Below are 25,193 nucleotides of genomic sequence, written 5' to 3' on the forward strand. Positions count from 1 at the left end.
CTGGCTGAGATGGTGGCAGATTAGTCAGGTAATACTGGGAAGGGGCGGGGCCCTACAACAGAGTATGCTGGGCACTGAGTCCAAAGTCATCCTGGAGGACAGGGCAGTGTGGTTCCTGTAGGGGACATATCTCTTCCCTGATGCCTGGTGCTAGTGACTTTTCCAGTTAGGAGAAGCCAGAGTTCCCAAACCCTGTAGAGCTTAGCAGCTCTGGGGATGAAGTCAGGACAATGTTGGCATCATAGGCTTAGCCTGGTGTCCATAGATAAAAAAAGTAGAATAAGTAGAGAGGAAAGGGACATAGAGGAAACAGGGGATTAACTCAGACAGTCTTAATCCAAGACTAGGATAGCCCAGGGAGAGAGTACAAGGGCATCAGGATGGAAGCCCTGGCTCTGTCTGGACTGCAGTGGCCAAGGCAGGCCATTCTGCCCTCCCAATGCTCCTCCTGAAGCCTGTCCTGGCCCTGGCCTTAGCCCTACCTCAACAGAGGGAGGAAGACATGCATCATACAGGATGAGGGGAGAGTAGCCTGGCTGTTGGTCCTTCTCTGTGCACAGACAGGTACCACCTCCCAACATCTCTTAAACCTGAGGCCCTTCTTCACTCCTCCTGTGCTACTCTAGAGATAAGAATAAGGAGGCATATGCACAGCAGGGCCTGGCAGTCAGCAAGCAGGTCACTTGAAGCCCATGGGCCAGAAAGTGCCCTTGCCCAGGCCAGGCCTGCTTGCAAGAGGGCAAGAACTGGGTTTAGGGCCCAAAGGCTACCTGTCTGTAGAGGAGCAGTAGGGGGCCCTAGATAGGATCATTCTTCCATCTATTTATTCAACAGATATTTGTCAAGCCCCAAGAATGTGCTAGGCCCTATTTTAGGCATTGGGGATATAGCAATAAACAAAATCAAGTCCCTACCCTCTGAAGCTGATAATCTTTTTTTTTCTTTGCTACTGGGAATTGAACCCAGGAGCTCTTTACCACTGAGGCACAACCCCAGTCCAGTCCTTTTTGTTATTTTGAGACAGGGTCTTGCTGAGTTACTTACTGTCTTGCTAAATTGCCAAGGCTAGCCAGAACTTGTGATGCTACTGCTTCAGGCTCCCAAGTTGCTGGGATTACAGGTGTGCACCACCATACCTGGCTGCTGGCAGATCTTTTAAGGAAGACAGAATAAATAAGTTTAAAACTAAAATTTAAAAGTGATATCTAAAGTGTTGTGAAGCAGAGTTATGGGAGCAGTGGGGTCCGCTCTAGAGAAAGTTGTAAGAGCTGAAGGTATGTGAGGTAAGGCTTGGAGCTGGAGAAAAAGCCAATATAAGATGTGCCCAGGTGAGGAAACAGTGCCAACAGAGATTCTGGTACACTGACAGGCTTTAGGGACAGGCAAAAAACCAGTTGTGCTTGGAGAGAGATGGTCAAGGGCAAAGTCTAAGGGGGTGGGAGTGAGTTGAGGTGGACTTTTAAAGTCAAAGTAAAGTGCTTGGAATTTATTCTAATTACAGTAGCCACAGTGCAGCCCCAATGTCCTTCCTGACTTCACCCCCACAATGGGCTTCCTGCTGCTGCTTTATGGCTCAGGTGGATGTTTCTTGGAGTTGCTGTGGAACAGACCTAAGATCAGAATTGGTGCTGAGAGGAGGGAAAGAAGGGGCAGCCCAAGGTTCATGAAAGTACCCACCTTGAGTTGGGATCATGGCACTATTATATTTGAAGGGAAAGGTAGCATAGATGTGGCTTTGTTCTGCATTCTGCCACACAGTGTGAGTGGGCCAGCCATTGAGACCACTGCCTTTGTAGTTAAAGGAATCTTTTTTTTTTTAAATTCCAGCATTCTGCTAATGATTGGGCCATGTGATTGAGAAGTTACTGTGTGTACATCTCCTGATGTTTATTTTATTTATTTTTGGAAATACTGGGGATTGAACCCAGTGGTACTTTACCACTGAAATACATCCCCAGCCCTTTTTATTTTTTATTTTGAGACAAGGTCTCACTGATTTGCTGAGGTAAGTCTCAAACTTGCAATCTTCCCGCCTTAGCCTCCTGACTAGCTGGGATTATAGGCATGCACCACTGTGCCTGGCCCCTGATATCTTCTAGGTTAGTTTCAGAGATGAGCTGGGAGAGGCTTGTCATTTGAAACAAAATCCCATCTCCTTCACTCTTAAGCACAATTACAAAGAACTTTTATGATACTGAAGGAGATGTCAAACCAAGAGCAATGTCACATACTCAGCCACTCAGGAAGCTAAGACAGGAAGATTACTTGAGGGGCTGGGGCTGTAGCTCAGCGGCAAAGTGCTTACCTAGCATGTGCGAGGCCCTGGGTTCGATCCTCAGCACCACATAAAAATAAATAAATAAATAAAGATATTGTGTCCAACTACAACTAAAAATTAAATATATATTTTTTAAAAAAGGAAGATTACTTGAATCTAGGAGTTTGGGGCCAGTATGGGTACCATACTGAGACCCCCATCCCAAAGGGGGAAAATAGAAAAAAAAGAATATGTCCCTACTTGGTAGACATGATTCTTCTTTATTCCTGTTTTTCTCTTTATGACCTCTAACCTATCCAAGCACCCACCTCCCACAAAAGCATGGGATCCCATGGGTGAGGAGAAGACAGGTTGTTGGCATATCTGAGAGTAACATGACTATGCGAAGCAGCTGCTCATGGTTCTTGACAAACCCTTTCTTTTCTTTTTTCTTCCTTTCCTCCTTTCTTCCTTTTCTTTTCCAAGCATCTACATCTGGCAAATCCTTGGCCCAAAGACTGATACCCAGTGGGCCATGGCAGGCAGGCCTCAGTTGAGGACGAGATGTTTCTTCACCTGGGTGAAGGATCTGCTGGACAAGTGAGACCACTGGCCTCAGGACCTTTGATTATCTTTCCAGAGACCTTGCCTTCCTCAGGCCCAGCCGTCGTTGGGAGGGAGGAGCCCTCTCCAGAACCCTGCCACAACAGCTGTCCGCCGTTCTTCCCACAGCTGCTTCTCTGAGGCCCGGCTGGCCAGGCTTCCAATGCGTTATACACAGAGTTTGGGAGCATACTGCCCTCCCTCTGAGATGCCAGAAGTTTTTCCACAGCCTTGGAGAGGGGCTTTGACTGAGGGCTGGGGGCCCTGGACTCCATTTCCTTCACATTCCAGCTGGCCCAGATCCCTCTGAGTCCACAGGGGCCTCCCCCTTCACCCTGACCTTTGGGTGACATCAAAGCAGACCTCCATGTGGCCAGCATGGGGTTGGGAGAACTTTACACACTTTAGGACCTAACACTGTCTCATCGCTGAAATAAGAGGCCATAGACCGAAAAGCAGCGTGGGCGCTGGCTGAGGCTTCTCCCAGCCCATGGATGGCAGTGTGCTAGCATACCTGCCATCATCTTAAAGCCATCCCCCCAGCCATCATGAGCATCCCAGTGGCACCGCCATTGTCTCGACCAGCCGGCTCCTCATCAGTACACCTGGGGATTTCTTTTGATTTCAAGAACAGCCTTAATCATTCCAATTTGATTTCCGTGTATACCTCATAAACATTTTTTTCTTTCCTTCCCTTTCTCTTTCCTTTGCTCACTCCCTGCCTCTCCCATCACCACCTTGTGACTGATGGTTTGGTTTCCTCTCTGCTCTGCCCCAGCTCAGCACAGGGAGAATGCTGACTTAGAAGCAATAGGGGGCAGCAGGCCACCAAGAGCACAACCCCAGGGCGAGGTCTAAGGAGGCCCCTCAGCCCGCCTCTGTTTACTGTGCAATTTCAGTCCTTTGTAAGCCATCACCAGTGGGTGTGCTCAGAGCAGAGGTGCCAGGGCTTCTGCCAGCCGAGGGAAAGGCCCAGAGCTATGTGCAAGGGAGTGTGGCACCGTCTGTCCACCTGGTGGATTAGGCGGCATCCTTACCAAGGCCCTTCCCTTGGAGGCCTCCCTTCATCCTGGGCACAGCCACAAATCTCATCTCTTAAAGTTCTATGCAATGAAATATAAACCCTCAAAGACAACTGTTAATATTTAATAAATTCCATGTTATGTATAAGGAGTTAATTGCAAACATGCAATTGAGAAACCAGATAGGTATGCTCATATCATCACCCCACCCAGTCCCTACTCCCACTCTGTGAGTGTGTGTGTGTGTGTGTGTGTGTGTGTGTGTGTATGAAATTCTCAGTCTGTGGCATGTTTGACCCATGGCAGAACTCACTGCTGCCAGGTGAGTCACCGCCTGTCCTGCAGTGGAGCATGCACAGCTCGCAGCCTCTTTGCACGATTCATCCATTTTAAATGCTCAACCCTCTTGCTTGGAGTTCTTTTTGCCTCTGAACCTCTCCTTCAGGAGCACTTCCAGCTTACTTCTGTACAAGCTAGTGAGGATCTGCCAGAATTGCTGCCTAAGCATGCCAGATTGGAGGGCAGACAGTACAAGGCCCCACACACCCTAGTTTTCTCTGTCTAAGATAGGTAAAAAGGAAACCCTGGAGTAGGAACCTGCACAGGATGCATGTGTATAAAAGTTCTGAGGTTTTATGTAGGATTTCTATCTATATGCCATTTTCTTCTCCTACTCCCAGCTCTGAACCAGAGGCATCTGGCTGCCCCTACCCAGCAGGGCATTTCTCAAGGTCAGAGGTGGACTGCATTCTTGGCCAGAGAAGCAGAGGCCAAGAGCAGATCCTGAGACCCCAGATCCTGACTGAACCTGCTTCATACCTCTCCTTGAGGCTGGGAGGTTCAAAGGGCTGTGAGCCTGGAGATCTGGACTGGAGCCAGGGGATTAAAAAGTGCTCAGGAAGAGCTGAGTTTTTGGCATTTTAATGGCCTTTGGCTAGCAATATAATCCAGAGCAGGTGAACTTTTCACATCAACAGTGGCATTAAGCTGAGCTTCTTGAGAAACTTCTCAATAGCAAGACTTAAGGAAAATCTTGTGCGGCCCTCTCTGCATCTGTTCCCAGGACATTTCCCTGCCTCTTTCCTCTTCTCTAAAGCCCTAGTATCCCACTGTCATCAGCTTCTCCACTGCTGAGCAGTTGCTACCTGATCCCTTGGGGTCTGACCTTCCTTCAGAGCATTCTGTTTTGTACCACACATTTCTCAGGGGTCCACATTTCTCATGCTTGTCTATAAGACCTACATACCCCTTCAGAGAGGAATACTATCAGTCCACTCTGGGATAGGAAGCTCCCAATCTCCATGTTGGATCTAAGACCCTGGCCTTCTGGGATTTGACCTCTCTCATGCCATGGGTCAGCTACCTCATCCCAGAGATCAGACCTGGGCCATCTGAGCAAGGGCTGAGGGAGGCCATCATCTAGGTCCTCTTGCCACCCAGGACCAGGTCTGTGTGGGATGTGATACCAAGGCAATAACTCTTTCCACTAATGGGACTAGAGTGTAGGCAGGGAGATGTCAGCCAATCAGCCTCCATCAGGCCTAATCTGAGGCTTTAAAGTGTTGGCTTTTCAGTAAATTTCCTTTGTGACCAAATCCTCTGAGTTTGAAATTTCTGACTTCTGCCACTCCCTATCCTGCACAGAAGCCATAGGACATATCATTGCCCCTCTGTGAAGACGGCTATGGCAGGCCTATGGGTCAAGGGTGTCATAGCCCTTGAGTGGGATGCAGCTGTGACTCTAGAAGCAATACAGCCAGTGGCTGAGGGACCAACATTTGGTGGCTTGGGAAATAGAGAGAAATAGGCACATCTCCAAATAGGGAAGAAGTGACTGGGATGCAGTCCAGGCCATATCCATTCCCCCCTCCCCCAGTGTCATGAGCAAGGGCACTCTCTCCTCTGCCTACTTGAGGTTTTAATGCACTCACTTCATAGTGATAGCATCCTCCCTACCACCATCCTGTTAGTCCTGGGCACGGCATGCAGTTTTAAGGCCCATAATGAAAGAACAGTAGTGGCAGCAATTCTGGCCTGTCCTCTAGAGCCTGTGGGGAATTTCCCAGGCTGGTCTTTGCCATGATCAGGTAGTCCTGCCCTATTGGCCCCTCCCCCTGCTCTCTTACCCAACCCATGCTGTAAATACTTATCATCATGGACTCCAACAGGGTCAGAGGGACAGGCCTTGGAGATTCCATCTCTGTCGCCCCAGGTGCCAGCCCCTGCTGCCATATGCATTGAGTGGCACTGGAGAGCCATAGAAATTGTGAGATGTTGTGTGCATGTGAACGTGCGTGTCCATGTGTGTGTGTGTGTGTCTGTCTGTCTGTCTGTCTGTCTCTGCTTCATTCAGCCTCTGGGGTCAAATCAACTCCTTCTCTCCAAGTGCAGTACACTGGAGAGTGGTGGCCACTCAACACCTTTTCCTCTAGCTTCCATGTCTTGTTTTTGCTTTTCCTTCCCCCCTCTCTCCCTTTCTTTTCTTTTTTCCTTCTCCTCTTTATTTGAGGGGGGAAGGGTGCTGTACAAAGTCAAACAATCAAGTTTACAGTTGTAAGTGCAATGACCCGAGTCCTCCACATGACCTTGTGAATTGTGTGCCGTCCTCCTGTGCTCTGTGAGAACTCGTGGTACTTCAGTGTCCCTTCCCCTGTATTGTGACAAGGTAATTCTGTGGTATCAGAATAAAAGGACTTGGTATAAACAACGTGCAGACTGTCTCTGGGATGGTTTCTAAAATCTGAAGCCATAGCTAAAGGGGTAAATACCAAAATTTTTGATATTTGTATCCACGATTAAAGAAAAAAGAGTAAAAGAGCAAAATTTCAGAAGTGCTGGCATGGGGCAGAGTGTTGCTCAGTGGTAGTGCGCTTGCCTAGCTTGCCTGAGGCCCTGGATTTCATCCTGGGGAGAAAAAAAGCAAGCAAGCTATGGTATGACCCAGACTGAGTCCACACTAAGCCATTCCAAGACAATGGGCCCTCCATAAAAGCACCCAGGGATAGGTTCCTAACTTGTGTAAAGCCAGCAGTTCACTGCACTGTCTGTTGAGTCTTTGGTTCCCAGGATAAGCACACAGCTTCCTGGAAGTAGGCGAGAAGGTGCTGCCCCCTTGTGCTGCCAACAAGCCTTACACCGCTTGCCTTGCTTTGCCTACTTTTTTTTTTTTTTTTTGTACTGGGAATTGAACCCAGAGGCAGTTAACCACTGAGCCACATCCCCAGACCTTATTTATTTATATTTATTTTTTAGTTTTTCGGCGGACACAACATCTTTGTTTGTATGTGGTGCTGAGGATCGAACCCGGGCCGCACGCATGCCAGGCAAGCATGCGCTACCTCTTGAGCCACATCCCCAGCCCTTTTGTATCTTACTGAGTTGCTTAGGGCCTCACTGAATTGCGTAGGCTCTAAGTTGCTGAGGCTGGCTTTGAACTGGTGATCCTCCTGCCGCTGGGATTACAGGTGTTTGCCACCATGCCTCGAAACCCCAGAATTCTTCTTGATGGCTGCCAGATCTTAGTATTTCCCCAAATGGTTGGGAGTAACCCAGAATCATTAGATTTTGAAAACACAGATAAATAAAAAGAATATTAGCTTTGCCTCAAGTGGTATCTCAAAGGCAAGGTGAGGTTCTGGGAGCAAGGTTCCTGAGATATGAAAGACCAGCCAGACTTGGAGTAAGGAGGGGACATCCCTGCTGGTTTAATTGCTGCTCTCCTGCCACCTTAGTCAACCCAGACCTGTGCCACGTGCAGAAGGAGACTGCTACCTAGGTTCTTCTTTTCACAGGAAGCTTTCTGGCCCTGGGGGGGGGGGGGGGAACCTGACCTCACCAGGGCCTCTGCACCCAAAGGCTTGAGATGAGGCCTGAGAAAGAAGACAAAAGCCCAGATCGTTTACAATCTCCAGCAAAGCACTACTGAGAAGGGCGGGGAAAGGATGTAGAGACAGATAGCTCTTGGGACAAGTCCAGGCAACACCTGACCCTCTGCCCCACATCCCAGAGCTCCGATCCATGTTCCGCATGGACCTGAGCCCTTCCCTCCCATCTGCCTGAGAGTCTTTCCAGGGGAGGACCCGGCACCATCGAATGAATGTTTGCCTCATGGTGGATGAGGAGGGACTCCACTCTCAGCCCCAGAGCAGCTGGGAGACCCATACGGACAGGCTCTTGGCAGGTCCTCGCACTTCCATAGATCTACACACCCGCTGCCTCATCCCTGATCCTTAGCTAACCTCGCTGCTTTTCGCTTTGCAACCTCATTCTGATTCAGACCCCATCCTTCCTCAGAAACCTCGCCCCTAGCTGAACATGGCTTCTGTACTCCGCTTCCACTGGCCACGGGTCTCCTCAAGAGAGCCCAAGTCCTCCTCCCCTCTCGGTAAGAGGCCCAGGATTTGGCCCACAGACCCCGCCTCCCATTCGCCTCCCGCAACCTCCACTCCCCGCCCAGTCTAGTCCTTTCCGCGAGGTTTCGGTCCGCTGTCCTCCAGAACTCCTCCCTCAAAAGTCCCGCCTTTTTGCCATCGAGGCCCCGCCATCTGTCAACGGTTCTAGCCTGTTCATCCAAGGTCTCGCCCTTCCCATTGGCCATCGGGCTGTAGCGGAAACAGGCTGTGTTGCCCCAGGCTCCGCCCCTCAAAGGCTCACTTCCGGGCTCTAGTACGCCCCGCCTTTTCCCTGCTACAGAGAGGAGGCTATGGAGCGTCAGGTGAGGGCTCGGCCCGCGAACCCCGTGGTCTGTGCAGCCCGGGCCGGGCCTGACCCTGGTGTGTCCCCTGCGCAGGTGCTGCTGAGCGAGCCCGAGGAGGCGGCGGCGCTGTACCGGGGCCTTAGCCGGCAACCCACGCTGAGCGCCGCCTGCCTGGGCCCGGAGGTCACCACGCAGTATGGGGGCCGCTACCGGACAGTGCACACTGGTGTGTGGACGCAGGGGAATTGGGTGGCAACGAGAGGAGAGGAGGGAAAAGTGGAGGGTGCTTAACAATACACAGGAGTGTGTGGAGGAAGCCTGGGTTGAAAGGGTATCCCGTTCAATTTTCTGCTCACAGGTATATGCAGGGAGGCTGTGCAGGCATTAGTGTCCTGTAGTACGTGGGTTGAGGGATTTGGAGTAGAACACAGATATGAGTGCAAGGTGTGGGCCTTGTAAGGCAGATTCATACCACTCCATCCGATACACATGCCTGGCTGCCCTCAAGATTTTAGGGGATCCAGGAGGGGGGCAGGGACAATAAGTTTTCTCCAAGCAATTGTTAGCTCAGGCTCTGGAGGCCTGGACTTGGTTTGTGATCAAGTGTTGTCCAGGCTTTACCCTGGGTGTCTGGAGACAGATTGGGGAAGGTGGGTCTGGGCCTTCCTGGGTGAGGGGCAGTGCCCAGACTGGGTAAGACAGGTTGAGCAGCCTCATGCCTCCCATTGCAGAGTGGACCCAGAGGGATCTGGAACGCATGGAGAACATCCGATTCTGCCGCCAGTACCTGGTGTTCCATGATGGGGACTCAGTGGTGTTTGCAGGGCCTGCAGGCAACAGTGTGGAAACCCGGGGGGAGTAAGTTTGAGGGAGGAAGTTTGTGGATAAGGCCACCACTGTCTGCCATACTAGCCTTTTATGAATGCCTACATGTGGATAGGGCCCAGAGGGAAGCTAGGAACTAGGTTCCTGCCCCTTGGGAGCTCACTTGGTCTCTGGTGACATGACCTGATAAGCACTGAAGGCTCAGCCTCAAGCCCATAGTATCCCTGAGTTCCTGCCCTAGGGAAGAGAGGCAAGACCACCTGCCATTGTGGTAGTAAGAGATGCTGCAGGGGCTAGTATGTGACCAGAACCTTAAGAATCTGGGCTATTTTGGGGTGAGACATAATCCTAACCTGCTACCCATATCCTTAGGCTACTGAGCAGAGAGTCTCCTTCAGGCACCATGAAAGCTGTGCTTCGTAAGACTGGAGGCATGGGTCCTGGGGAGGAAAAGCAGTTCCTGGAGGTGAGTCTGCATGGGACCAGAGTAGGTGACAGAGAGCTCAGCCCCACAGATAAGGGGCAGACAACCTAATGTCCAGTTGTCCACAGGTCTGGGAGAAGAACCGGAAGCTCAAGAGCTTCAACCTATCAGCACTGGAGAAACATGGGTCTGTTTATGAGGATGGTGAGGCATCTGGTTGGTGAGCAAGCAGGGTGGACAGCAGGGAAATACATAGCCCTGGACTCCACCTGATTGGCCCTCTCTACCCAGACTGCTTTGGCTGCCTGTCCTGGTCACACTCGGAGACACACTTGTTGTATGTGGCAGAGAAGAAGCGCCCCAAGGCTGAGTCCTTCTTTCAGACTAAAGCCTTGGACATGAATGCCAGAGATGATGAGATGGCCACACCGAAAAAGCCAGACCAGGCCATCAAGGTGCTTGTGGAATGGCCAGTACATGAAGACCCTGAAGGGCTACCCTGGGACTCAGTGTGCTCCCTTCTCAAACTGTACCTGCCAGAACTGGGGAGGCACTGGCTTCTAGGAAGCAGAGTAGGGATTTGTAGACAGACTGGACATTGAGTATCCTGTGTTCTCAGGGGGACCAGTTTGTGTTTTATGAAGACTGGGGCGAGAACATGGTTTCTAAAAGCATCCCTGTGCTCTGTGTGCTGGATATCGAGAGTGGTAACATCTCTGTGCTCGAGGGAGTCCCTGAGAATATATCCCCTGGACAGGTCAGTAGCCACTCAGCATATGTCCTCCCTCCTGTAGTCTGGGACCCCTGCTTGAACAACTGCCCCTTACTTACAACTGCCCTATGGTCTTGTTTACAGGCTTTTTGGGCCCCTGGGGACACAGGTGTGGTGTTCGTAGGTTGGTGGCATGAGCCCTTCCGGCTAGGCATCCGTTTCTGTACCAATCGCAGGTAAGGAAGTGAGACAGGCAAGTGCCTTGCAGCCCAGCTAGCCTTGAACCTGAGTGTCTCTCTGGCCATTCCAGGTCAGCTCTGTATTATGTGGACCTCACCGGGGGAAAGTGTGGTAAGTGGCTAGCGCCCACCTGTGCTTTTCTAACCCACATTGGCCCTGCTGGTCTGTGTGATGCTCACGTTTCTGTGTGGCCCAGAACTCCTCTCGGATGACTCCCTGGCTATTTCTTCTCCCCGGCTGAGCCCAGACCAGTGTCGCATCGTCTACTTGCAGTACCCATCTCTGGTCCCTCATCATCAGTGTAGCCAGCTATGCCTGGTGAGCTGGAGGTTTGGAGGTGTTTGGGTGGTTAGCAGGAAGAGGAGATGGTGGCTGAGAGCTGAAGGGCCAGCATCATCTCCCCATGAACCCCTTTGTAGATATTCTTCTGTCCTGGGTGCAACAGTAGTGTGAGTTTTCCTGTTCTCAAGGAATGGAGGGCTTTGTACACTGTCAGGGCTCATCACCTTGACAGCATCCTCCGTCTATAAGAATGTTCCTTTCCTTGATTCTCATCTGCATGTAGCCCAGGCTTTGCAAGGGACTGGAATATAGTGGGGAGTTACATAATCCCAGACCCTACCCAGATAGAGCTGTGGGCCTCTATGAAAATCCTCTGAGATATGCGTATCTGAGGCCTCTGTGGGCACCTGGTCCAGGTCACCGGAAAGGAAATATATCAGGCTCCTCTGAGGTCCCCCTTCCTTTCCCCCCAGGCTATCCAAAGCTGTCACTGAAGAGAATAGATGCAGAGCTCTATGCCCTGAGGGTATTGCCTGTCCCAGGGCAGTCCTGACTCTTACCTTCTCTTGCAGTATGACTGGTATACCAAAGTCATCTCAGTGGTGGTGGATGTTGTACCTCGGCAGCTGGGAGGTGAGGGGTACTGTCTGTGGGGATACATTGGGGCCTATAGTTCTGTGAGTTCCTGCTATCTATTCCATCCATCCCTGGCTCTTCCTTCCTGGGTTCCTTCAGAGGACCCTTTCTCCCTGCTGGGCTGCCCCTGTGCCCAGCCTCCATAGGGAGTGGGGCCATCACTATGGGGAACGGTTCTGGCTGGATGAAAGCTTAGATCACAGTGGACTGAGCTAGCTGGAGCCTTAGATAATTTAATGTCTGCATTAAATTTCATAGATATTTGTTTTTCTAAGAGCTGGCTAAAACCTTTGTTCCTTTGAGCAGGTCTCAGAAAGAGTGCTAGGTTGAAGTATCATACTCGAAAGGCTCTGGACCCAAGGGTGCTATGTTACCCTGCTCTTCACTAAACCCCAGCAGCCTTTGTCCAGTTCAAGTCAGATAGTCCCCTGGGAGGGTGGTTCTTGGCTGGGAGGCTCGTGTCTAAATTTCAGGTGTTTACAGCTCTGCTTGAGATCCGGGGCCATCCCAATGACAGGAGGGGAGAAAGTCTTTTTTTTCCAGGCTGCCCAGAAAATTCCAAGAGTCCAGTGAATAAGAGATTGTCTCTTGCAGCTGAGGCTGTACTTTAGTAGTAGTGTGCATGAGATCCTGAGTTGGATCCCTAGTACCAGGAAAAAAGTCTTCTCTGTGATTGCAGGGATGTAGTGATGGGGTCCTAGTTTGAATCCCAGCTCTGCCCCTGATTAGCACTGTGTCCTTGGACAGTGACCCAGCCACATTTCTTTGCGGAGAGAGTAGTAGTCCCTATTTTCCTTGTAGTATTATATTGAGAGTTAAATGAATGATAATATTAAAGGATAAGACTTTTGAGCCCCCTGTGCATACACTGTGCTCAGCGCTACAGTGGACAAACAGGTGCTATCTTGCTTAAAGATACCAGAGGCTCAGAGCAACTTAGGAAAAGCAAGTGCTTTTCTTTTGAGAACCCATTTTTTCTCAGTAGTTCTCAAACTGCTTCTTAAGAGTCCTCAGAGTCTTCTCTTCCTCCCTCATGCAGGCAGCTTCTCATCACCAGAGTGAGACTGCCATTTTGTTATAAGTTGCAGGGGCCCCAGGTGGATTCCCTAAAAGCCCAGCCTACTTCATAGTCTTGACCCCCCATAACCTCTGCTCCTGGATCCAGCACCAGCCTTCCCATCTTTTCAGAGAGCTTCTCTGGGATCTACTGCAGCCTTCTGCCTCTAGGATGCTGGTCAGCTGACAGCCGGAGAGTAATCTTTGATTCAGCTCAACGCAGCCGACAGGTAACAGACACTATGATCAACTGCCAGGAATCTGGGCCCTGAGGCATAGCATGTACATGCCTTTGGGGAATGCCCAGTCCTAGTGTCTCACCTGCCTTTTGAAAAAGTCCTGCCTGTCCTGTCTTGCACTTGATTCTCTTTGAGGGGATCAACTGCCCTGGCGCCCCATAGCCGAACCTTTGACCTTTTTGCCTGAGGCACAGGTACATCCTCTCCCAGCTGGGGGAGAAAGGGGCTGCCACTGGGTGGGTCCAGGATATTCATTTAAAGGCAGCTAATGGAGATAAGACCAAACCCTTACCCTAGGGATGGGATGAAGATGTCTATAGTATACCAGTCTCCTTTTGGGTGTAATATCATTTGGTCTCGTGCTAACTCAAAAGGATCCAGTGACCAGGTGCAGCGGTGCTTGCCTATAATCCCAGCAGCTTGGGAGGCTGAGGTAGAAGGATCACGAGTTCAAAGCCAGCCTCAGCAACTTAGTGAGGCCCTAAGCAACTCAGCAAGACCCTGTCTCTAAGTAAAATATAAAAAAATGGCTGGGGATGTGGCTCAGTGGTTTAGTGTCCCTGGGTTTAATCCCCACTACCAAAAAAAAGAACCCAGTAATATTTCTTACCTTGCCCAGGAATACTCAGTTATGATGGAACTGAGATTTGAACCTGGGCCCTCAGGGCTCTTGGATGTGGTGCCCATGTGGTCTTCTCTCTGCCTCAGGACCTATTTGCTGTGGACACTCAGATGGGCAATGTGACCTCCTTAACAGCTGGTGAGCAGGGGTTCTGGTGTGGTGGTAAGAGCAGGGTGAGTGAGCCAACCGGATTAGGGTTAGACAGCTGGAGCTACAGGTGTATGTGTGGTAACAGCAGCACTCTCAGCCACTGACTATTCTACAGGCTTTTCCAGTAGTCCTCTGAGGATTCTATCCATGCAAAACCCTTTCCTGTTCCACTGACCTTCAGTAATCAACTATGTCCTGGCCTAGCCTCAACATGTTACCTACCCTGCTCCTAAAGCCCACAGAACTTTCTCTAGCCTAGATCTGCCAGAATCATCCTTCCCTTCCCTAGCCCTTGGGTGCCCTGTCCTAGGCAGAAGCAGCTCTGCCACCTTCAGGCCCAGGAGAAATCTAGTATTAGCACTTCCATCTTCCCTACAATCAGGCCTGGTGTCAGTCCCTGAAATGTCTTTTGAGACACCTACCCTGACTACCTGTTCCTCCACAAAACTATGAAAGCGTTAATTCTAAACCTACATCTCATGACATAGTTCCTGCTTAAGCATTTGCTTAAACCCCATAGCCCAGTCCCCAACCCAACTTCCTGGGCTCCTTTACACTGTAGTCATTGAAGGCCTTGGTGGTCTGGTGTGTCCCCAGGTCTGTCATTTCTTAGGCACAGCCAGTATCCAGATGAATAAGGGACTGAGGAGGAGACTCACCCAGGGTCATGTGCAGTTGGGTAAATACTTCTCAGGGTGAAAGGGGCACCTTTCCATAGAACCTCCAGTGGGATTCTGCAGAGAGCAGATGGGAAAGGTGGTCCCTGCCATGCACTTAGTGACATCTTTTTTCTCCAGGGGGGTCAGGTGGAAGCTGGAAGCTACTTACAATTGACCGAGACCTTATGGTGGTACAGTTCTCCACACCCAGCCTGCCTCCAAGCCTGGTGAGTGTTGGTGTGTCCAGGCTGGCAGGCTGGGATTCAATGTAGGCAGAGCTTCCCAGGCCAGGAAACTGGTCCAGAGTCTGACCATGGCTGATCAGCATGTGAAAGGGCTGAAGCACAGACCCAGTCCAGCATGGTTCACAAAGGTTTGGCATTCACCGGGAAGAACTGCAGGCTGGGGCTTTCTCTGTCCTAAACAGGGTAACTGGGGAAATGCCTAGACCTCTGACATCAAAACCTGTAAGCCAGGGAGGTATGCAGGGTGGGGATGAGGAGGGGTTCAATGTGAATAGGAATACCTTGGTATGCACCAGCTCACAAGAGTCCATACTGTATCCTCTAGAGATATATGTGAAGCCCAGCTTGATAAGATTTTCCCACCTCCCACCCTGGGTAGAAGCACAAGGGCAGGGAGGTAGCCAGGCCACCTGTGACACTTTCCTTCCCCTTGGCAGAAAGTTGGGTTCCTGCCTCCTGCAGGGAAGGAGCAATCAGTGTTGTGGGTAGCCCTGGAGGAGGCTGAGCCCATTCCTGACATCCACTGGAGCATCCGGGTGCTACAGCCACCCCCAGATCAAGAAAATGTGCAGTATGGTGAGCTGAGCCAAGAGCAGAGGGACACTTTCTTCAGGCTTCCAACACATCACATCTTCTCTGTACCTTTCTGCCTCCTGGCTTATATTGTAGAGTTTCCTGAGATGTCTTTTAAGAAGTTTACTGTTTTTTTTGTGTTCATGGGGAGAAATATCTAGGGATCTGAGCCTCTGCTCTGGGTATCAGAACTAGGTACCACCAGGCCGAATGACCTGTCCAAGGTCTAAAAAGAACAGGCCTCGGGCTGGGGATGTGGCTCAAGCGGTAGCGCGCTCCCCTGGCATGCGTGCGGCCCGGGTTCGATCCTCAGCACCACATACAAACAAAGGTCTTGTGTCCGCCAAAAACTAAAAATAAATATTAAAATTCTCTCTCCCTCTCTCACTCTCTCTTTAAAAAAAAAAAAAAAAAAAAAGAACAGGCCTCATATAAGGCCTGTGTGATCATACCTCCTACAGAACACTATCTCCTCAGAGTGGGGCTCCCTGATTAGGGTAAAAGGAGCATAAACCTTCAAAAGTTTATATACCATGCTGTAGGCCACCTTGGCCACAGGTCGCCTCAGACCTATAGTTTTAGATGGCTTGGATAGGGAAGGCCTTAGGAAGTGGCACTGGCCCTGCTGACTGCTGCCTTCTCTCTGCAGCTGGCCTTGACTTTGAAGCAATCCTTCTGCAGCCCAGCAACACTCCAGATAAGACTCAGGTGCCCATGGTGGTTATGCCCCACGGTAGGCATCTGGCGGAAGAGCCCTTGCCCTCCTATCATCCCTCCTATCTGGCCCTTTCATCTTCTACTCCTTGTCTACAGGAGGACCCCATTCATCCTTTGTCACTGCCTGGATGCTGTTCCCAGCCATGCTTTGCAAGATGGGCTTTGCAGTGCTATTAGGTGAGCAAGGAGGGACCTATACTCTACTAAGGATTTGGTGGAGTAATGGGGTGGGGCTGGTTTGTATAAGCCTCAAAGATGCCTCCCCAGTCTCCTGGCTTTTCTGTAGCCTGGTTACTTTCTCTAGTAACCATTACCAGGAACTGCTCTGGCGCAGCCTCTGGCCCCATGTATGGTGATAAGTAGATTTTGGGACTTCCATGGAAAGAATGCTGTGGTCACTGGGTAGCAGCCTCAAACCTCTTGACCCTTTACCCTTGACAGACTGTTGTACTTCTGGTCCCAGGGCTTACTTCACAAATGTGTGAAATATTGTCCAGGGAAATGAGAATGTTGTTTGACAACTCTATCTGTTCCCTCCCTTGCCTTCAGTGAACTATCGTGGCTCCACGGGCTTTGGTCAGGACAGTATCCTTTCCCTCCCAGGCAATGTAGGCCACCAGGATGTGAAGGATGTCCAGGTAGCAGAGGGCTGGGGCTTCTGGACAGGCTGGAGGGTGGGCTGTCAGGGTGTGGCTCTATTCAACTGGGCAGGCAGCTGGCTGCAGTGTGCTGTGCCTCACCTTGTAGTTTGCAGTGGAGCAGGTACTCCAGGAGGAGCGCTTTGATGCAGGCCGTGTGGCCCTTATGGGTGGTTCCCATGGTGGGTTTTTGTCGTGCCACTTGATTGGTCAATACCCTGAGACCTATGGTGCCTGCGTGGCCCGGAACCCTGTGATCAATATAGCCTCCATGATGGGCTCCACTGACATCCCTGACTGGTGAGTATGTAACACAGGTTTCTGTCTTCCTCCCTTCCACCCTGTATTTCATTCCAGTGGAGCCCCTGTAGGAATCAGAATTGCTGGGGCTATATCAGATTGGTTTCTTGCAGGTGTGTGGTGGAGGCTGGCTTCCCTTATAGCAATGACTGCCTGCCAGACCTCAGTGTGTGGGCAGAGATGCTGGACAAGTCACCCATCAAGTATATCCCTCAGGTACCTAGTTTTCTTCCTTGTCCCGTGTGCCATCTATCCACCCAGAACCCAGGGGCCAGTTCACCAATGCCCCCCACCTGGCTCCTCGCACACCCAGGTAAAGACCCCGCTGTTACTAATGCTGGGACAGGAGGACCGGCGTGTACCCTTTAAGCAGGGCATGGAGTATTACCGTGCCCTAAAGGCCCGGAACGTGCCCGTTCGGTGAGTGTCTCAGGCTGTCCTTGGCAGCTGGTGGGCAGGTGAGCAGGGGAGGACCCTCCAACCTCAAATGTTGCTGCCCTACCCCTACAGGCTCCTGCTCTATCCCAAAAGCACCCATGCACTATCAGAGGTGGAGGTGGAATCAGACAGCTTCATGAATGCTGTGCTCTGGCTGCACACACACTTGGGTAGCTGAAGCCCTGCCATTCTGCGTGAGCTGGAATGTCATACTTTTTCTTGGGGAGCTCCAAGATCTAACAGAGCAGTGAGGGGCCTCCTGGGCTCTGGACTCTGAATGAGTGGCGGGGGAATGTGGGCTATGTAATAATAAATAAGGACTCAGATCCTGGTTCAATGATGGTACTTTGTACCACCCCATCCCCATCCCCATCCCTAATCCTGGGGTCCAGAGGCCTACGGCCCTGAATGTGATAGCTACAAGGGCTTCATGTGTCTCCAATGTCAGAAGCAGAGGGAAGTGAGAGGTTCTGCGCCTGTCAGTTTTGGCCAAATGGGACTCTGCACCAGGCTAGCTTCTTCGGCTATTGTCTTTTCAGTTAGAATCTGCTCTGCACCACCCTCTACTCCCAAAAGTACCTCTGGAGGATGCATGAGACCTTGCACCTCCACAGAACCCACAGGCAAAAGTACTTCCAGGGTCAGACCACCTAGCCAATGGTTGCTGGGCTCCAGCCACCCAGGCCCTAATAAGGAATCACAAACTCATTCCCTAGAAGCAGAGCTAAGAGGCATTCTCCACAGGTGTAAAGAGAAAAAGTGGCTTTATATCTGACAAGTTTTGTGCTCCCTAACGCAAGGGGTTAAGACCAGGCCTAGCCCAGCTGTATGACTTTGTGAATCCAGTCCACAAACACAGAGACACGCGTGAAGATGGCTGGCCAGCCGGGCCGGGCACACACTCGGTTGGGGATTATAATTCCCTCCAGGACCCAGCAGTCATGGGTAAAGCAGGCAAGTGGGCCACCGTAGTCACCCTGGCAGGTGGAGGGAACTGTTGAGAGCCTTGGACCATGGCATTGATTATCCTCTTGGGGTTGAAATCATACATCTCCAACCCCTCACACCCTCCCTGGGCTGGCCCAGGAGCCTAGCCACTGACCTCACAGGCCCCCCTAGGGACCAATAATCCCTCAGTGCACATCTCGTGCTCTCGGACACGTCCTCGATGCTTGACATTACACTTCTGGTTGGAGATGACTTTCAGCAAGGCCACATTTAGGACCACATCATCACTTGTACCTACAGTGAGGAGAATGGGGAGAAGGAGAGGCCCTTGGGCAGGACCCAGAGCTGGACCTTCTGGCCTGGAGCAGTCCATGATTATGCACTGTGTTCTTACCTTTGGTCTCACCCCAGCCTGCAATCTCACACTTGGTCCCTGGAGGCACCACATACCGCTCAGGGGGTAGGCAGATCAGGGCCACACGCTGGTTCAGGATCACCGATCTTTAGCAGAAAAAAGGGCAGTCAGCACCTGAGGCCCCAAGGCCCAACCCTTACACCTTACACCCTCTGAACTTGTCCACATACCTCTTCAGCTTGAGCAGGACAAGCTGGGAGCCTGAGGGCCCACACACCATCTTGGCCACTGGGATCTGCTGCAAGCCTGGCTCCCCTGGCTGTGGGTTCTGAAACAGGGTGCCCAACCACACTTCATATCCCGTGAGAGGTTCATGGCTAGAAGAGAAGCTCTGTTAGATCATTTTTAATAATTTATTTATTTATTTTGGTGCCAGGGATTGAACTAGGAGGCAATTCACCACTGAGCCACATCCCCAGCCCTATATTTTGTGCGTGTGTGTGTTTGGTTTTTTTTGTTTGTTTGTTTGTTTTTTGTGTTTTTTTTTTTTTTTGTGTGTGTGTGTGTGTGTGTGTGGTCTCACTGAGTTGCTTAGCCCCTTGCTTTTGCCGAGGCTGGCTTTGAACTCTAATCCTTCTTGCCTCAGCCTCCCCCACTGCTGGGATTACGGGCTTGCACCACCACACCTGGCTAATTTATTACATGCATGCCTCATGCATGCCAGCAGCCACAACTCTAGCCCTAGATCACTCTTGATTGCCAGTGTGCTGCCTCCTGGCTCACTTGTTAGGCTTGTCTGGGGAAGGTGGCTAGAGGGAAGACAAGAGTGGGATTGAGTTCCCCAAACCCAAGAGAGGCTCACCAGGATGAGAAGCATTGCCGGGCAGACAGTACCCACTGTTCCTTTACTAGGGACCCTCCACAGAAATGCTGGCCCTGCCTGCAAGAGTTGGGGTTAGGAGAAGAAACAGTGAGTTCTGGGACACATACTGGACCTGCCATTTTCTGGGTAGGATTTGAGACCAGCAGCAGGTTCCCATCCCCCACTAGCATAAACACAGGACACAACCTCAGCCCCTCTCCTGGGGGGACAGACACTTTTGCCTCACCGATTACGCAAACTGACTGTCCAGGGTGAGTTCCCAGGATGGCCCCCCACCACACGGAGCCTGGAGCGCTGCTGATCCAGCCTGTCCACCCTCTTGCCGCATTTCTCAAACTGTACCTGGTCTGGGGATGGGGGTGTCTGATGAAACCCCCTTGGATAGAGGTGGAGGGACAAAGGGGCTCTACCCACTACTTGCCCAAGTCCTCACCTGGGGGATCTAGGATGGACAATGGCTGGTCATCATCTGAAAGACCAAGTATATCCATGTTATGGAAGAACCAGTCTGAGGTTGATGGCTGAGGCAGTTTATGGGGAAGAGTTATCAACACTCACTGCAGCGTCGAAGGGCACAGTAGTCAAACGGAGTCCCTGGATCAATGGTGTAGCACCATGGCCCGTGATTATCCCCATCTGGATTCCGGCAGAAGTTTTCCTTCAGTTGAGCTTGAGGAACTGAGGAGGGCGTGTATCTAGGTGGAAGCCGGAACAAAATCATGGCAGCGTGGTCTCAAACTTTCTCCAGACTCAGGTCCAAGAAGCCAAAGCGTATTGCCCAAGGCTTAAAGCGCACTTACTGAGGCTTGTGCGGTGTTTCAGCAGACCAGCGCTGGCACTGGACACCCTTGCGGGTCTTGCTGACTGAGCCGCGGTACTGCTCACCTGAGCCGTGGTAACAATCTGCCATGGGCGGGCAAGAGCAGGGGTCAGCTCCAGTCCTCGCCCTGACCCTCAGGCTTGGCGCTTCTATTCCTTCTGATCGGGCCTTACCCTCCGGCCGCACGTCGTCAGTACAGCGCTGGATCTGGTAGCAAAAAGCCACGCGCATACCAGGCCGTGAGGTGAAGCACCAGGGCGCCTCGGAGCCGTCTGGGTTTCGGCAGAAGTTCTCCCGAAGGTCCCTGGACAGACAGCCGCCTCCGCTGTGGGGCAGGGCCTCCAGCCCCCCACACACACACACACTCCTTCAAGTCCCGCCCCCTCCCGCCCAAATACTCCCCCCCAGCGCCCTAGGATCACTCACTTGCAAGCGTATTTTTCTGGCGCAAACCGGTGCTGATGCGGGCTCTGAGCGTCCCAACGCTGGCAAGGCACGCCCGTAGTGGTAGTATTGGCTGTGCCCCGATAGCCCTCACCCTTCCCGCGGAAGCAGCTGAATGTTGTGGCCTCGCGGCTTGGTTGTGCCTCGGATCCTTGGATGGACCGGGGAAGATCGGACCCTGACCGGAGGCTGAGCTTGGGCTGGGCTTTTCCTCTTATAGATCTTTAGTACTCAGCAGGATTTGCTCTTAACGTCCCGTTGGGTTGTCCCACGCCAGCCAAGTCACGCTCTTTCCCCAACTTTTCCCAGATGCCCTTCCAAGCTCAGTCCCCGTGGCCTACCACAACGGGGGAGGTCGCAGAATTCTCGCTCGAGCTGCGGGTCTGTAGTGTAGCACCAGGGTCGCTCAGATCCATCAGGATTTCGGCAATAGTTGTCATCCAGACTTTGGTCCGGAAACCTGGGGGTAGTAGCGGGCATGAAGAAGACCCTGGGACTCTGTCCCTGCCCAATTTCCTTCTTGCTGAACCTGCTGCTGATCCAGCCTATCCGCACTTCTCATACTGTACCAGGTCTGGGGATGGGGTGGATCTGATGAAAGTGAAGGGTCATTTTCCCCTGACCCTTCCGGTCGGGGTCGGACCTACAGCCCCACTCCTGTAGGTCTGGACCTTCCCTTAGCCCCGCCCCCGGAGAGCGGATTCTGCGCACCCACACGTACTTGTCAGGCTCGAAGGGATGCGAATGGGGGTGCTGCAGGTCCCAGCGCTGGCACTCGCGTCCCGACTCTGTACGGTCCACCGCGCCGCGGTAATCTTCGCCGTTGCACCAAATGCAAGCAGCTGGAGACACAGCGCCAGTACGTTCCTGGACAGGAGTGGGCCTGTTCCTCCCTCCCCATGCTTGACCGAGCGCTGCTTACCCTCCTGGCAGGACTTGATGCCACAGCTTTGGAAGCGCACTTCAGGGTTTGTCGTGTAGCACCAGGGACCTCCAGGGTCCCCGTCAGGATTGCGGCAGAAGTTCTCTTCCAGGCCATTCCGGAGTGTGGGCGTATACCTGGAGGCAGAGAGTCGTTGCTACAGTGTGTGCTGCGGAAAGTCTATGGGCCGGGATAAAGGGAAAATATCAGTCTCACTTGTGGTCGTTAGGGAACCTGTGTCTCCAAGCTTGGCAGGGCAGGCCACCTGCTGTTGTTGCCACAGTGCCCCGGTACCCAACCCCATTGTCCATGAGGCAGGACCGCACATAGTCTGGAAGCAAGAGATGAAAGGTTAAGAGGGTCTGAGGTCCCTGACCTCATATTCGCCCTGCTCTTCCCTGCACCCACTTGCCTTTCTTCTGGAAGAGATCACAGCACCCAGAACGTTGTAGCTGCATGTGGGGCGAGTGCTGGGTCCACGGCAGGAGTTGGCAACCATTGCTACTCATGTTATAATGGAAGGCACTGGGGAAGAGAAGGCACAGGGTTATTCAGAGGCCCAGGTTCCCATACCTCCAGCCAAATCTAGACCACATGGGCACTCACCGGCAGTCCAGGAGGGGCCCACAGAGCCTAGCACACTCTTCAGCATCTGCCACATCCTCCTGCCAAAGCCCTGGTATCACTGCATGTAGCAGGTGCTGCAGTTCTGTGCCACGAAGCACCTGGAAGTCATTCAGTGGTGAGCGCTGCCCTGTGTGTGAGGTGGGCACAGGACAAGTTGTCATGCATGTCAGTGGCATGTTCCACATTTTGTCCATTCAGAAGATCAGATACAAGGATAAATTCTGTTTGCACTTTCAAGCGCCAGTCCAGTGTCCCCTACATAGGGTGTGGGAAATAGGCCCAGACATGCCAATTGTCATCACTAGTACCTCTAGCAGGCCAGGTACAGCTCAGATCTAACATATTCCACGAGAACTGTGGGTGATGGTGCTTGCCCTGTGAAGTTTAACCAACTCATCCTTTTTTTTTTTTAATCTGCATGTGTATTTTATTTCCATTAGAAAAATATTGTCTACATAAAATTTTGGTCCACTTTTACTTCTACCACTCAAGAGTGAATATTTTACAAGTAAAAGCAGAATCACATATCTAACATGAGAACTAAATATTTCATATCATTTAATTGAATAGAATGTAATTGAATTAGACTTGCTCTTTATTATTTTTCAGGAATAATAACTCATCTACCCTGTGTTATTTTTCCCCTGTACTTTAGTTTACTTGAGTGACTATGTAATGAGTGTCCCTTCTCCCATATTCAGCAATGAGTGCACACATGTGTAATTTGTAGCATCAGTACTTGGATTCATTATCTAATATTCAATTCATGTCAACTCCCTGTATAATATGGTATTTCCATTGTTAGGTGCAGGACAGGCTGAGTAAGCTGTCTCCAGGGCATGCCAAACAAAGTTAACTGCAGGATGACCTGGCCTCTCAAACCCTCTGTCTGGTTCTTTTTTTTTTTTTTTTAAGAGAGAGTGAGAGAGGAGAGAGAGAGAGAGAGAGAGAGAGAGAGAGAGAGAGAGAGAGAGAGAAGAGAGAGAGAATTTTTTAATATTTTTTAGTTCTTGGTGGACACAACATCTTTGTTGGTATGTGGTGCTGAGGATCGAACCCGGGCCGCACGCATGCCAGGCGAGCGCGCTACCGCTTGAGCCACATCCCCAGCCCCTCTATCTGGTTCTTTATCAACTATTTGCTTCAAGCCCAAATGCCCAAGCCCCTGCTCAAGGCTGAACACTCAACCCCCTGCTCAAGGCCGAACACGTAACCCCCTTGTGCCAACAAGGCAGCTTGCAGACCCAGAGACCTCATTAGATTTGGGCTATAAAAACTCCCTCCTGTCGGGCCCCTCTCTCTCTTCTCTCTTGCTCTCTCTGTCTCCTTTGCGCATGTCCTCTCTCCTCTCTTCTCTCCCTTCTCTCCTCTCCTCTCCTCTCCTCTCCTCTCCTCTTCTCTTCTCTCTCTCTCTCTCTCTCTCTCTCTCTCTCTCTCTCTCTCTCTCTCTTTCTCTCTCTTCTCCTCTGTTGCACTGCTGCAATAAAGATCTCTTGGTTGCTCTGAGTGTTGTGGTCACTTCCCTTTCATCCATGATAACTACAGATATTTTAGTCACATGTATACTTTCAACATCAATTGTAAGAATCAAAATGTTAATTTAAAGACATGATGAGAATAACACTGCCCACTTATAAACCTGCCGTTGTGAGAGGTCCCTGGACAGCCACTGCTTCAATCTCAATGCATGCTCCTTTGGATAAAGCAGCAATCTGGAAAGCAGCTCTAGCAGGAAAATTACTCTTGAAATACTGTTTGTAGATTTCATTGACAGTATTGAAGTCATTCATGTCAGTCAGCAAAACAATTGCTTTGACCACATTAGTGAAGTCACAGCCTGCCACTTTCAGAATTTCACCCATGTTTGTAAGAGCTTGTTTAGTTTCTGCTGCTATCCCTCCATGTACAAGCTGTCCACTGAAAGGATCCATGCCTATCTGTCCAGAGATGTAAATGGTCTTGTCCACTAACACTGCTTAACTGTAGGGACCAATGGCCCTTGGGGCTTTCACGGTGCTGATCACCTTTCTGATCAGTGATGACATTCCAGTCCTTCTTTCTTATGCCCCTCCGACAGAAGATACCCCTTCACCAGCCCTGCCCGATTCTCACCCAACAACTGACCAGCCCCGGGCAGTGTCTGCTGGAGGGATGGGGGAGCGCGCTCGCTCCCAACTCATCCTTTAAATGAGAATACTTAGACTCAGCGCTATTACTTTACTCAGGGAGGGCCCCAACCTGGCATTCTGACTCCAAGTCTGGGCTCTCATGAGCATGAAGGCATATGCTAGGTTAGGGGGTTGATCAGGCTCAAAAGGAGCCACTGCCTGCTATGTATGTTCAGCTGAGTAGTCCCAACACTGCTTTAATGCTACAGCAGACATGTGAATGTAGGCCTGAGTGGGCAGTGTTTTTTGTGTGTATGCTCCAAGTCTTCCCAGCTCTGTTCAAGAGGCCAAGGTCATTTCTCCCTGCACAGTGGGAAAGTGAGCTCCTGACAAAAACAGTAGCATGGGCCTAGGGTCTACCCCCTCGTAAAGGCAGGTGAGGATTAGAGGTGGGGGAACTCACCTGGGGCCACTAAGACCTGGGTCAGAAGCAACAGGATTGGGAACCACCCCATCCTCCTGGCAAGAGGCTGCACTGTGACCCACTACAGCCCCATCGGGGAAGTTGTGAAACCTGGCCCTACAGGATTGGGTGGCTGTGGCTACACACCCCCACTCCAGGGCTGCTGGGGCCTGACCTGAAACCCTGTGGCAGGAGCCAGATAGGACTAGCGCAAGGGCCTTCACCCTGGCACATCTAGACCTCTGAGGGTCCTAGGAAGTGGTCAGAGGCTAGTAAGATTAACAGGGGA

The 25,193-nt window shown here is 51.3% G+C and overlaps 3 protein-coding genes and 1 pseudogene across 8 annotated transcripts in view; 2 read left to right on the forward strand and 2 right to left on the reverse strand.

The window, feature by feature from the left end:
• BSN (bassoon presynaptic cytomatrix protein) overlaps positions 1 to 3,514 on the forward strand; it is a 100,489-nt gene extending 96,975 nt beyond the window's left edge. Inside the window, exons 12-13 of the mRNA XM_081302473.1 lie at positions 1,828 to 2,005; positions 2,744 to 3,514. The gene's annotated coding sequence lies outside the window, so the exon portion shown is untranslated. The remainder of the gene's footprint in view (positions 1 to 1,827; positions 2,006 to 2,743) is intronic.
• A 4,975-nt stretch (positions 3,515 to 8,489) lies between these two features.
• On the forward strand, positions 8,490 to 17,666 carry APEH (acylaminoacyl-peptide hydrolase). 2 transcript variants are annotated; one of them, XM_081300587.1, is made up of 22 exons: positions 8,490 to 8,596; positions 8,672 to 8,804; positions 9,310 to 9,436; positions 9,776 to 9,869; positions 9,956 to 10,031; positions 10,119 to 10,282; positions 10,447 to 10,584; positions 10,684 to 10,775; positions 10,850 to 10,890; positions 10,976 to 11,097; positions 11,634 to 11,694; positions 12,886 to 12,983; positions 13,701 to 13,752; positions 14,562 to 14,650; positions 15,106 to 15,244; positions 15,891 to 15,974; positions 16,055 to 16,135; positions 16,508 to 16,596; positions 16,706 to 16,896; positions 17,010 to 17,112; positions 17,210 to 17,316; positions 17,407 to 17,666. In XM_081300587.1, exons 1-22 carry the CDS (start codon positions 8,585 to 8,587, stop codon positions 17,510 to 17,512), a joined length of 2,199 nt encoding a protein of 732 aa, XP_081156713.1. In that variant the 5' UTR covers positions 8,490 to 8,584; the 3' UTR covers positions 17,513 to 17,666. The 2 variants fall into 2 exon arrangements, with proteins under 2 accessions (XP_081156713.1, XP_081156714.1); XM_081300588.1 differs by lacking the exons at positions 8,490 to 8,596; positions 9,310 to 9,436 and having other exon boundaries at positions 8,669 to 8,804.
• Positions 17,667 to 17,807: 141 nt separating this feature from the next.
• On the reverse strand, positions 17,808 to 24,980 carry MST1 (macrophage stimulating 1). 4 transcript variants are annotated; one of them, XM_081300585.1, is made up of 18 exons: positions 24,905 to 24,980; positions 22,313 to 22,460; positions 22,119 to 22,231; positions 21,923 to 22,037; positions 21,707 to 21,843; positions 21,506 to 21,626; positions 21,126 to 21,244; positions 20,767 to 20,935; positions 20,514 to 20,644; positions 20,321 to 20,423; positions 20,079 to 20,215; positions 19,954 to 19,989; positions 19,747 to 19,867; positions 19,500 to 19,577; positions 18,868 to 19,014; positions 18,677 to 18,783; positions 18,437 to 18,576; positions 17,808 to 18,311 (listed from the first exon to the last, which is right to left on the reverse strand). In XM_081300585.1, the coding sequence occupies exons 1-18, from the start codon at positions 24,954 to 24,956 to the stop codon at positions 18,150 to 18,152; spliced, it is 2,136 nt and encodes a 711-aa protein (XP_081156711.1). In that variant the 5' UTR covers positions 24,957 to 24,980; the 3' UTR covers positions 17,808 to 18,149. The 4 variants fall into 4 exon arrangements, with proteins under 4 accessions (XP_081156711.1, XP_081156712.1, XP_081156710.1 ...); XM_081300586.1 differs by having other exon boundaries at positions 20,767 to 20,962; positions 24,905 to 24,971; XM_081300584.1 differs by lacking the exon at positions 24,905 to 24,980 and having other exon boundaries at positions 22,313 to 23,259.
• LOC308652617 (2-iminobutanoate/2-iminopropanoate deaminase-like) lies at positions 23,887 to 24,378 on the reverse strand (annotated as a pseudogene). Its single transcript has one exon. The product of its transcript is annotated as a 2-iminobutanoate/2-iminopropanoate deaminase-like (transcript).
• Positions 24,981 to 25,193: the final 213 nt, after the last annotated feature.

Source organism: Spermophilus citellus (assembly GCF_964194105.1).
Source record: "Spermophilus citellus genome assembly, chromosome: 7".
NCBI lineage: Eukaryota > Metazoa > Chordata > Mammalia > Rodentia > Sciuridae > Spermophilus > Spermophilus citellus.